Source organism: Chenopodium album, chromosome 14, assembly GCF_948465745.1.
Source record: "Chenopodium album chromosome 14, dcCheAlbu1.1, whole genome shotgun sequence".
In the NCBI taxonomy this organism is placed as follows: Eukaryota; Viridiplantae; Streptophyta; class Magnoliopsida; order Caryophyllales; family Amaranthaceae; genus Chenopodium; species Chenopodium album.
The window spans coordinates 4522344-4535728 of record NC_137847.1 but is presented as its reverse complement, the minus strand read 5'-3'; the positions used below and the strand labels follow the sequence as shown (position 1 = coordinate 4535728).

Here is a 13385-nt window from a genome sequence, read left to right as displayed (position 1 = left end):
AATTCAGCTAAATTATAAACATATGCATTTGAATCCCAATTTCGCAATATCCATTAATTACAATTGTTAATATTTCCTTATTAGAAATCTTGACATCCAACACTTTTTCTTCTTCTAAATTGACATCTAATCTATTATACTTTGCTACACATTCAAACACACTTAGATCAAAACTCAACATTTTCATTGAATTTATTCCTTTCTTTCCATATTTTCAAATACATTCAAATTTCACTCTAGACATGTGGGTGTCATCACACAATGTGGACCTACAATTTACTAAACTACAAAATCATCTCAATATGACTAAACAAATAGGTGCCAAGTGATGTAAAATTCAAAGTTCACACATGGTTGAAGTAACAATAAGGTATTGTAAATTATTAATATAAATTTATAATGATGACAAACACAAACCCATATCCAACAATCCAATTTACATTTTCTTGTATTATCAAAGATAATAATAATAAAATTGCACCAAATTAAATTGGTACATACTTCTACATTATAATAAAATTTTATGATTTCTTTTTTATTCCCTTTGCAAGTGGTATACCTCAGCCTCTCTAGCTAAGTCATAAGACCTCCCAAGTTTACCCATAACAGCATTCTTAAAATTAATGGCATCTTGTACTTGGGAACATGACCTTTGCATTTTTACACCACTTAGACTATTTCTAGACTCCATCATCTCATTTAAGGACACTTTCTTCTTAGGGTACCCTGCCTCTGGCCTCTGCTTTGGGGCACTTTGGGACCTCACCTTTGCCCTAAATGACTGTGTATTTGCCATGTAATTAGGGTTATGATGGTAGTTTCCGTAGTGCCGTAAGAAGTAACTATTGTTATCCCCACATACACTTTTCAACGGGGTCACCGGGCCCGGGTTTGGCCCGCCCATGTTCATGAACCGGGGCGTGCTCTGGGCCGTTGAGAACCGGCACTCGTCCCCTGTTAGGCCCCATTCGGTGTCGTGCCAATGCTGGCAGCACGGGATCGATATCCGGGGCGGGTAGAACGGGTCAAGATCACCGGGTTCGGGCCTAGGCCCGGGGCTGTTATTTGATCTCCACCCTCTCGACGATGATGATCTAGGCCGGCCCGTGTCCACCTCGACTATCTTGGGTATGTCTTCGGATATCGGGTTCATGGTCCTGCTTTCAAAGGATGCGGATAGCCTCCTGCTGTGTATTGATGATCCATGCTCACTTCTTGTGTCATCATATATTTCCTTCAAATAACATACACAAAAAAGTTATCATCTAATGGAAAAAAATTTAATTGCTAATCAAATTGAACTCATTACCGAATCATACACTTTAAAAATTCACCTACCTAAATCTTTTTAGACCTCCACAAGATCAACATTGTCTAACAGTCCAAAATAATTTCCAATTAACTAATAATTTGGTGGCCAATTAAATGTGATACATAAATGCCTAAATGACACATTGTACTAAAATGAAAAGTACACTAATTTAGATATGACTTCAAATGGTCCAAAATTTATATGGACTATAATTAACTTAGAGTGGATTCTCACCAATGGCAAAATTTTTACAAATGTAGACAATTTTATCCCTATTCCTAGTGAGTCCGGACTCAAGACGAGCCTATTATTATTTATATTATAATAACTGGTAAATGGTCCATAATCTAAAGACAAATTTTTTCTATAAATTTTCAAAAACATAATAGACAAAAATAAAATTTCTAATTGATATGAGATGGGCGAGATGAAATACCAAAGTTCTCCGGGCTCTAAAATCGGGTTGAGAAAGACTGGAAAACTCGTGATTCGGATACCGGCCTTGAGCCCGTTTGGACTTTACGGTAGCTTGAGCCCTTATGAGTGCTTGCATTCCATGAAGAGTTGCCGTGGCTTGTTTTCTTACTAAATATCCTCTTACTAATGCTTGGATCTTTACTAGTCCTTTCAATGCTCTTAATGCTTTTCTCGCCTAATTCAAATCACAATAAAATTAAAAGATTAGAAATACAAACATAATTAATTTTAAAACAAGAATCATAAATTCATAATTATAAAAAACAACCCAATACAAATTTCGCAACCAGAGGAAACTTGGGATTTAAACATAGAACAAGTTTTTAATACAATTTTTTTTTTGTTCATCAAATATGCCCATGCAAATACATGTGTACATATGTTAGTCATGAGAAACAATAGCTTGGAAATTTGGACAAATAACTAAATTAAAAAGGTATGGTTTTGAATGCATAAAATAACTTACGATACTAGTGTACATTTGAATTCTATATGCTTGTACTTTTTTATTAAGAGGAAATATTGATTATACCATCAACCAACTCTTACTAGAAAACAAGACGAAATGAATAAAAAAAAAAAACCAATTCAAAATTTCATAAAAGACATAGAACTAGTTAATTTTTTAATAAGTTTTGAAACTATCAAATCCATAATACAAAAGTTCTTCAAAAAAAAAAAAAAAAAACTAAATATGAATTATATAGTTCATTCATACTCACAAATATGAAGTAAATTCAAACTTTTTGATTGAGCTAATTAACTAATACAATGTACAATATTCATTGTTGTATGACTATTTATTAATGAATTAATTTTAGTTTTTTTTAATTAAAAAAAAAAAAATCTTACCAAATATCCTCGAAATGTTGCTTGAATTTTCATAGCCGACCATTTCTCAACATTACCACCACCACCGCCACCACTACAACTATCAGAAAACATCGTTCCTCGTCCATGACTCGTAAGACGAACAACTGCGACAGCAGCTTGAGCTGCAGCCACTGCCGCATCGGCTGCTGCGGCAGTGGCTGCAGCAACAGCAATAGCATGTTTACTTTGTTCTTTTTCAGAATCTTCATAGTAAGACTTTAACCAAGCTGCTTCCGAACTAGTTATATTGGGTGGCACGGTTGCCGGATTATTACACAACCCTTTTTTATTACCGGAATCACGGTTGGACCCACCGAAGCTTGACCTTTTCCGGTCACCGGAATCATTATGGTCATTTGAATTGTATTTAGTTGTGTTTGGTTTAATACCAAATATTCCTTTCAACCATCTAGTAGCTTTTCCCATTATGAAAAAAGAGAGGTTTTGAGGGTTTTTTTTTTTTTTTTTTTTTTTTTGGAGGGATGAGAAAAATGGGATTACTTGGAGTTAGGATATATGTTGAAGTAATAAAAAGGAGGAAAAAAAAAAAGGAAATAGGGTGGAAATTTAGAGGGGTGGAAAAAATATAATAATTTGAAAATTTGATGTCATATTTTTTTGAAAAAAATAGAGAAGAAGTTCAGGCTAGGAGACAAGAAGATACCGCTGGAATATGTAAAATAAGATGCCCACCTCCAAAATTGAGACGTTATAAACCCCAAGGAACATTATATTAGTATAATATTTCATTAGAAATCAGTCAAATGACTTGGGGTTTTGTTTAAAAGTTTTTTAAAAAATACTGTTTAAAAGTTATATATAAAGGAAAGAGTTGTCTTATGAGCTTAATACATTGATCGGTGTATACTAAGGGTATGTTCTCTTCAATTTATTTTCAGTTCTGTTTAGTTTAATTCAACTCAATTCAATTAATCAAAACAGGCCCTAATAAGGGTTGTTAATAACTCAATAAGTATGTTGTATACACAATTTACATAAGCGTCGTTTCAAATTATAAATCAGTCAGGTTGATCACGTGATTAATGATGATACTAATAAGATTTTGATCTAGTGGGAATGAACAAAGGACTCTTTACTCGGTCATAGGCCTAAAAATCTCCATATGTAATTTGCTATGTCCTTATAATTCATTTGGACAAAATAAAGTGAACAAAGAAGATTTGCCTCTATAATAGCGTTTACATGAATTTGACATTAATATGATATACAATTACACACTGGCACACTGCAGTTGCACATATTATATGAGAGACCTTAATTAATTTAATTAATAGAGATCTGCTATATTTAATTTGGAAAGATTTTAGCAATGAAAAAATTAAAAGCAATAATTATAGAAAGGTGGAGGGTATATGCATGTAACGCATGAAACGCTTGCATTTTGTTTTTATATTCATCAAAATAAATGAGGAAACCAAGAGGACTTTGAAATGAAAAAAAAAGGAGGAAATTAGGCAGTCATATGGCATAGGTCCAATATTTGTCAATAGATGCAATAATTCCGTGTCTAAATTTCAATAGAATTTGGTGCATAACTTACGAATGTCATTGACAATAATTTCTCAAGTATCTCTTGTCATATACGAGTATTATCCATTTAGGTGATTTTCAAACTTCACTTTCCAATTTGCGCCAAAAAAAAAGCTCATAATTCTAATTTGCACCAAATATCAAATTCACATTCTAATTAAAAAGGAAAAAAAATTACTCGCATCTCAATCTATTGCTTGGAAAATGCTAATGAATTTCCTTAAAAAAACTAAGAACGAGTACACAAATATGTTATTATGTTACACACACATTGTGACACGGTACAAACACAAAGCAAGTTTACCCGGCGGAGGCAACGAAAATGCATGGATTACTCCCTTCTAATCCAACGAGTATAGTGAAAGCATTTCAAATAGCAATTAAAATACTTTTAACTTTTGTGTACAAAAATATTCCATTTATAAACCAAGTAAAAACGCTTTACTCATACTATATTCAACGATTGTCCCTTCATATTCTACTAAACTACGAAGTATATTTTAAGATGTCGTTTTGTGACGACAATGACCACCATTACCCTTTGCATTAGTAGCAAATAAAATTGAACACCTTGTATTTTAAGACATATAGCTTTATGACTGTAGTTGATCAAAATAAAACTAAGTACTATATTATATAAAAGATATAATTTTGATCAAAGTGTTATAAAGAGTTTCCACAAATAAAATGTTGAAACAAAAAAAGTAAAAGAGAGGTACAAGATTAAAGGGTAAAGAGGGTGAAAATAGTATAGTACACCCGGGTGCACCATGCGCATGGTGCACCCGGAAAGAACATTAGGTATATTTTAAAGAACATGGGGAAAAAAAAGAACATACTAGCGTTGGAAAAAGAACATGCTAGTGTTTAAAAAAGAACATGCATACTAGTGTTTGAAAAAGAACATCTTGTGTTTGGCAAAAGAACATGTTTGTGTTTGACAAACATATATATGTTTGATAACATGTTTTTCAATAATACAAAATATGTTCTTTTTGGTTCGTATGTTCTTTGAATTTGGCTCGTATTTTAAAAAAAAAATCTTTTTTTTTTTTTTTTTTTTTGAAAAATGGCTCATATGCTCTTTAAAGGTAATGAATTCTTTAACGTATGTTCTTTAACGTATATTCTTTAACTTATGTTCTTTAACACATGTTCTTTAACTTATGTTCTTTTATGTTATTTTAAATTTTAAATTTTGAAATTTAATTTTAAAATGAAATCTTGAATTATTTTTAGTTGAAAATAATTTAGAGTGAGAAAAATAAAATTATTATGGAAAGTTAAATTTTTGGAGAGAAAAAAAACTATTTTTGGGAAACTGAAATCTTTGGTAGAGAATTTTTACGTTAATGTGTTATTTTTCATGAAATTTAATAAAGTTTTTATCATGTTCTTTGTGTAATGCCTTTATGTTCTTTAGTAATGCATGTTCTTTGTTAAAAACAAACATGTTCTTTTTCAAGAAACTAAATGTTCTTTTTCATGTACCTAATGTTCTTTCCGCCTTTTTTTTTTTAACCGGGTGCACCATGTGCATGGTACACCCGGGTGCACCAACCATAAATTATAAAGAGGGTAGTACAAATGACTAGCAGTAGAAGCAGATATTTTCATGGCGTCTCTCATGTTATTGGGTATTTGCGGGGTACATGTCTTTATAAACTAACATACTTCCAATCTTTCTCCTGCTTCTGACAATCCCGTGATTAATTCTTTTCCTTCTTTTATCATTTTACATTTTTGAGAATTTATTCAACAAGTACTTGTACATTTTCAGGGCGCGTTCTTGATATTAGTCAAGCCAGTCCATTCGTCACGTGTCACTCTTCTTAATTCATTTTATCGGAGAAATATGTTTTAAAATTTTCAAATATCATCTCTACAAATAGGAGAATGCAGGAGTTAGTTATTATTGAGCAATGCAACGATACATGCTTTCGATCTTCCATAACAATATGTTAATATAGCAATATTAAGAAAGATTCATCATTCATAAAGTTTCAACCATTATATGTCACAAGTTATTGATGCCTCAATTCAATCATCTTCAACAAAACCCAAAACATTGTCCAGGCACTTAGGCAGGCTAAAAATTATTTACTACCTCTATTTCACATTTTTTGCAACTTTGAAGGGTGCACGGACTCCTAGGTAAAATTTGTTTGTGAGTGTAAGATAAAGAGAGAAAAATATGAATGCATGTGATGAGGAGATAGATAGAAAGAAATGACAACCTAAAAAGGAAAGAAAACATTAGTTGCAAATAATGTGTAGCATTCATTTTTGGCAAAAGTTGCAAAAAATATGAAATGGAGGTAGTATAATTTATTTCTAGTATAAATAAGTGTTTTAAGGCGTCAAGAACAAAGATTTAGTACGTAGTCTAATTATATCATACGATGATACATGTGTATATTTGAACTTGTTTGTCTTTTTAACTGTATAAAATAATTGGTACCACTTATTCAATTCTCCAAAGTAATTGTTGTATCATCATAGAAAAGTGCATTTATATTTGAGTACTGGATTTCTTATACTCATCTTATAATCATTTATAAAAGTTTTCAATGCTGGACTTTATAAGTTGTTGGGCATTAAAATTAGTTATAGTTGTAATTTTCTCCCATTATTGAAATAATCAAACTTTCTACCCATTAATTGACAAAAATACATTTGTATCATTGTCATTCTTTCCTTTTCCTGCCATAATTTCTACCTAATTATTAGTATTATGTATGGCTATACACAGCCAAACATCCAAGTCAATAAGGCAACTATTAAATTCTAGGGGGCAATGTAGCTTTCAAAATCAAACTCATTACGTTATATGTCACCAAGCTAAGCTTAATCATTAAAGTCTCGAGTCCAGAAAGTTGTTAGGTTTTACTCGCGTAATGAGCAGATCAAATCTCATCTATCTCATTGTATTACTCCGTATCAGCTTTTGCGTTACCACAACCGTTAAAAGATGACAGGAAACCCCCTTATTAAAGTATATATCATGATGGCCTATCTATGCTTCTGCAATGTTATTCTTAATTCTTCTGTTTCAATTTTTTTTTTTTTACCCTTATTATTATGACAGAGTACTCTGCCCATAAATTATCACACTTATAATTGTTGGGTTTGAAAATGAAAAGATACTTTATAAGTTTGGTCTGTTATTTTCATCAGAATTTAGCACTGTTAAATTATCAGAAAACTCAGAATTATTTTCTTTTTTGCCTTGTTCTTTAATTAATTAACAACTGCTGTCATTGTACATATATTCTGCAGCTCTCTTTTTAATTTCTGTAAACACAAAAAAAGCTTTAAACATGATGAACAAAAAAGTTTCCCTGTTTTTTTTTTAGTGTAGAATCTACCTTTTCCTCTGTTCTGAAATCAGCTTTTTTTTCCTTTTTTAATTTTTTTTAGTGCTTGGTTTAGATTCTAGGACTGTAGATTTTGCCAAACACTATTTTTACTGTATTTTTGCTGTGATAATAAATGCAACTCATTTATCTTTTACCCACTATTTCTAGCAATAGCTCAGTCTAGCATGATTGTTTGATGAATTTGCAATTGAGTCGGCTAATTATCTAACAGTTAGCAACTAACGAGACAAATATTATTATAGGTCCTTACTTGACCTCTCTTGTTCTAACATAAAAAATTAACCCTAAATTGGTTCGTCGAATGCATATTGTTACATAAACATATATTTATAAGCTCATTTACCAACAATCATCATCCTCATCGAGTGTAATTTGACCCTACACTCGGGTGTATAAGATGGACGTCATACATATAAAAATCAATCATCACCAAATTTTTTCTCTTAAATATTTTTTCTAAGAATGTCCTACCAAAATATGCACCCATTACACATACTTAATGTCTGATTCTTCAATAATTTCTTTGCCTCCTTTTCATCCAACTATTGAGGCTCCACATTATTTGCTACAACCTGTTTGTAGTTGAATCCACTGTTAAATACTCCCACATAAATTAAAAACATGGAGAACGAGGACTAATATAAATTTAATTTAGTAGGCCATATTGTCAAATTATTAAACAAATGTAACCTCGCTAGGTTTATGTGGTCGAGATTCTCCTCCAACACAAGCTCCTCATAGCCTATTCTTAACCAATAAAGTTGTACGTAATCTAAACTCATGCAAGGGAAATCTGTGTTGAGGTCACGAAATTTTTTGTTCATTTGACTATTATTTCAAGTAACAGAATCTATATAATGATGATGACAGTAAATATATTCTTGAATCTTGATGAGATTATGTAACAGAAGTAAATCACGGGCGTTTATAAATGGATGAACAAAATTGTAACGAAAATATAGATTTGTTACATTTTCATTGGTTACGTTAACTTTCTTGTTAATTGACACTCTGATGATCGGTTAGAAGTACTATTTTTGTCAGAGTTAACAATCATATGCTTTTTCTTCATCCACTGATGATATACCTAATACCTTCCATCTTCTTTGAAAATAAATGTACTCGTATCAATAGAAACACCCGGTAATAGGTTAGTCACTCAATTATACATTCGAGCGTACCATGCTTTGGTTTTTATTCATTTTCCTTAAAGGCTTAAAGAGATCCTCAAAATGAACAAGTAATCAGAAAAGTAAAATGGAAATTACCTTATAAAAAGTTATCGTACATATAAACTGTTTTTTTTTTTAAAATAAAAATGTTGTTCATGAATCCTAGTCGTATTTGTAATAGTAATAGTAATGAAAAAAACATTAATTTTATAAGTTCTAAATGTTCTAATTTGTTTGGAAATAAGGATTAAGAATTTGAATTAAGATAAACTAAAGAGAGCAGCAATATTTGTTTTCTTGGTTAATTTTAGTTTTTTAGAATAAATTGGAAAAGACGTAGTTCATTGTCAAAGCTCTCTTTCTCATCTTAATTAGGATGTGATACATGTAAGAGTATGGTTAGGGGAATTTGATGAGATGATATAATCATATAACAACTGACGAATTCAGATAAATATTAATAAGTCTAGATAAATATTCATTTCAAACAATGTAGATTTGTTGATCCAAATCATGAGGCATGGCCAGTTGTAGTAATAGCCCATTCAAGGTGTACACATATGTGGGCCTGTAATCCAATGGGCTGATAATGTATACAGATTATTTGGGCCTCAACTTTTTGATGGGCCGCCAAAATATTGAACCAAATCAATATAAGGCCAATTTTTAGAGGGATTGATGAACCAAATCAATATTGGACGAAATTTTATCTTCATAAGGTGATTTGATTTATATTACATAAAACTATTTTCTTTCCTCAAAAAAATTTTGCTACGTTTTCTTTTTTCTTTTTACTTGTAAATTGAAATACAACTTTGACATGCTTGTTGGAATAGAGATTGAAGAAGATAAATGGATAAATTAATCAAGTAAATTTATATTATGGGAATCAACTAGAAAATAATTGTATAAGAATTTAAAATTTCAACAATCATGTATCAATATATACGAGGATTAATTAAGATATTATGATTTGAAGACTATACTTGTGATGAGAGGAGCTGAGGAGTACTTTAGAGATTTTCTCAATTTAATTTGGTGTCTTTTCGAGATTGGTTGAGAGCTATCAATTTAAGTGAGTTGTCCAAATGAGCATAGAAGAAAAAGAGTAATAAAAGTGTTATTTGGGATCATGGGCTTATTTGGTAAAGAGATTTTTTTTTTTAAAAAAAAATAATAAATAAATAAAAAATTATTTTTATTTTTTTATAGCTTCTAGTTTAATGAACACTATTAGACGTTCGACTATTTAGAAAAACTAATTTTGTTGTTTGGTAAATAGTTTATTAAAAGAGTTTTAGGGGGAGAGCTTTTTGAAATTAACTTATTGAATAATTAGCTTTTTTTAGTATTAAATATATTGAAACAGCTAACAACTAGAATTTGTTATACACCCTGGTGTACCGAACACCCAACTTATCCAAAATTATTGTTTACTCTTCATTTGATGATTAAATAAAAAATAATCATCAAAATGAGAATAAAATATACATGGGTGTACGGTACACCCGGGTGTATATAACATGCTTTCCAATAAACAGCTATTTATCAAACACTTTTACACAATCAACTATTTACTACCAGTTAATTAAATTATTTAATATAATTAGAAAATCAAACAAATTAATACAATCAGCTAACAACTAATTATCAAACAGGGCCTATAAATATATGCTTCGTATGTAAGAATAATGATATTATATAAAACAAAATTGATCAAGAACCATTTTAATCCCTAAATAATAATGTACGAGTAAATACATAATTTTGTCCTTGAATATAACTTTTTGGAGCTTTAACTACCATGCATAGTGTGATAAAAAGGGGAGAAATCAACAAGTTCAAGTGTTCCACATTATACCACATAATATACGGGGACCACGTGTCGAGCGTAGGGGGGTAGATGATGATGGGGTAGAATATGCAAACCTAACATGCTAGTCCCTTCTTAGAGAAACATGTCATGCCATTTCAAGAAATAAACAAACCATTCCAAACACAAAAGTTTCAGCAAATCATGGAACTTACTTTCGAACATCAAATCAATACTATGATCTCACTTTGATAAAAAGAAGAAAAAAAGTTCTAAATATATGGTATTTATCTCATTTATAAATGCACAAAAATAATAAAAATTGAAGTATACATTGATCATATATATGTTGAAGAACTTATGGCATTAGCCACTCTTAGATACGAAGATCAGAATGCATCTAAATTGATCAATTCTGAAATGTTTTAATTGAAAAATAATATTAGCAATTAAGACAGTACCACATGTAGAGTTGAAATTTAGACATGATCTGTTTTGACGTTATATTGAGGCTAATATATAAAGTAAGTATATCGATTGAGATAATCACATCTCTTCTCTCCATACGCAAACCAAAATTTTAGTATACCTCATTTAGACTATTCTATTAATTTGTAATAATAGACATGCAGTATTTAGCAATAAGTTGAAAAAAACTTTAATAGCCAAATATTATCATAACATCCAGTAGACAGTTGAATAAAATTCAGACAGTTGATTTAAAACTTAGATATGATTTCATTCTAAAATATTGAGATCGATCTTTATCCAATAATATTTATAGTAAGTGATATACTATCATATATATCAATTGTCTATATATGCAAGTTGCTTCTTATAAGGTGGACAAGGGCATTAGGGGCTATGAGCTAGTAGATTATCCCACAAAAAAACTCTGGCTAAAGAGCCAAAAGGCACTATTTTGTGTGGGTATATTTCTCCCCTCTTACACTGACACCATCATGGTTGCTAGCTAAGTTTGTGGCTTTGGTGATCATGATGTTCTAGTTTAAGATAAGGAGACAAAAGGAGTTGGAGAGACATACAATAAGGGGGGGAATTGAACTAAGAATTTAAAGTATGCAAACAAATCAATTTAAATGGATCGGAGTTTCTATGTTTTTTGTTTTTGTTTTTGCACCAAAATGGTAGCCATGTGAGAAGAATGATGGTGCTAAATGTATCTTGTCTTTGAGTGGTTCTAGCTCTTCTTATAATTCTACCACTAATTAACTATATACTATGTATTATATATATATATATATATGTATATATATAGTATATACTTAAATAATACTTTTCATATATATAAACAACTCAAACAAGGACAAAGTTTATGGTTAATATAGTGACTCCTAAGGTCTTCCTAGAGACATGTCTTTAATCTTAAGGGCACTCTAGTTAATTTTATAGATTAGAACATGCATGCATTCATAATCCTATAAGGTCATCTATCCTAATATAATTAATTTAATTAGTTTTTAATAATACATGATCATCATTCATCAATATAATTATATATGATATCTTTGTAGTGAGCATAATCACTGAATTAGTACAACATTAGATAAAGATATCTTGCTCTAAAGCTAATTAATAAAGGCTTTGTAAATCAATTTTCATAAGGATGATAGGTTTCGACGGGCAAGATCGAACTTGGAGTCATGATTCAATCCTTTTTCCTATGTACTTGTATGTTTCATCTTGTAATAAAAGTACTTTCTTGTTGAGCGTAAGTATGATAATTGCACTTAAAACCACATGATCATAATAATGGTAGTAGGAAGACAAGATATAGGCAGGCTTTTCTCAAGATTAATTTGATAATACTGCGAAATCTGATGATTGAAGAGTGATTTATGCAAAAGAGAAAGAAAGCTAAGCTAGCACACGGTTGCTCGATTATTATTCATGGTGTCTTCATCATTTAGGACACAAACCCTTAAAAAAATTTATCTAAAGTTTCTTTTTTTTTTTTTTCAAGGCAATATGGAAGATAAAGAGTGGTCCTTGTAATTAGGGTGCACTTTGTACTAGTTTAAGGATGAATTTTGATAACCAATTGTAAGTGTTGCTTTATTATCTACAATTAAAATATTGTGTTAGAGTTCGTAAAGTTGTTTTTAATTTGCTTCAATAATTTTGCTAGTTTTCAGATAATTAACTATCTTGAGGTATATCTAATTTGTTTGTTTGATTAAGGACCACTCAACTGAAACCCTAACTGATTATGCATGAGTTTTATTTTATAACACTTATTAAGTGGAAGATCATATTTTAAATTAAGGTAATACATGGTCATGTGATTGACGATAAGGTTTGATTAACTATTGTTTAACTAATCTTGAAATTTTGGTATATGCTTTGAAGATATTATTGTAAGGTACACCATGATATGATATTATATTATCGTTACCTTTTTCACAAGTCTTAATAACTTAATTAGAAAATTAATTCTAATAATTCATTTAGGGAAAAAAGTTTATAGCAGAAAATTAGAACGAAAATTTTTCATGTAATTTAAATTTTATATCACGTATGGTTATAAATCTATAATAGTTTGGTGAAAAGGATTCTATTAAATGTCAATGTTTTGAGTGAGATATTTTCATAATAAGAAAGCATTGTGAGTCGGTCGTCTTACCCAAGACTTTCTGCTTGGTCTTGAACAAAAAGTTATTCACATTGTCATTTTCATCCATCAGGCGAATAAGGTTATCAAATTTGGATAATATAAATTATGAAAATGGCTTTAAATTTGCATGCAATCCTATCTAGGACTAAAGATTGCATATAAACTCGATAAT

The 13385-nt window shown here is 30.4% G+C and overlaps 1 protein-coding gene across 1 annotated transcript; it reads right to left on the bottom strand.

Annotated features, from left to right (window-relative positions):
* Window positions 1-354: 354 nt before the first annotated feature.
* On the bottom strand, window positions 355-3330 carry LOC145578642 (protein IQ-domain 26-like). The gene is made up of 3 exons (XM_081635937.1): window positions 2642-3330; window positions 1749-1964; window positions 355-1234 (listed from the first exon to the last, which is right to left on the bottom strand). The coding sequence occupies exons 1-3, from the start codon at window positions 3086-3088 to the stop codon at window positions 536-538; spliced, it is 1362 nt and encodes a 453-aa protein (XP_081492063.1). The 5' UTR covers window positions 3089-3330; the 3' UTR covers window positions 355-535.
* Window positions 3331-13385: the final 10055 nt, after the last annotated feature.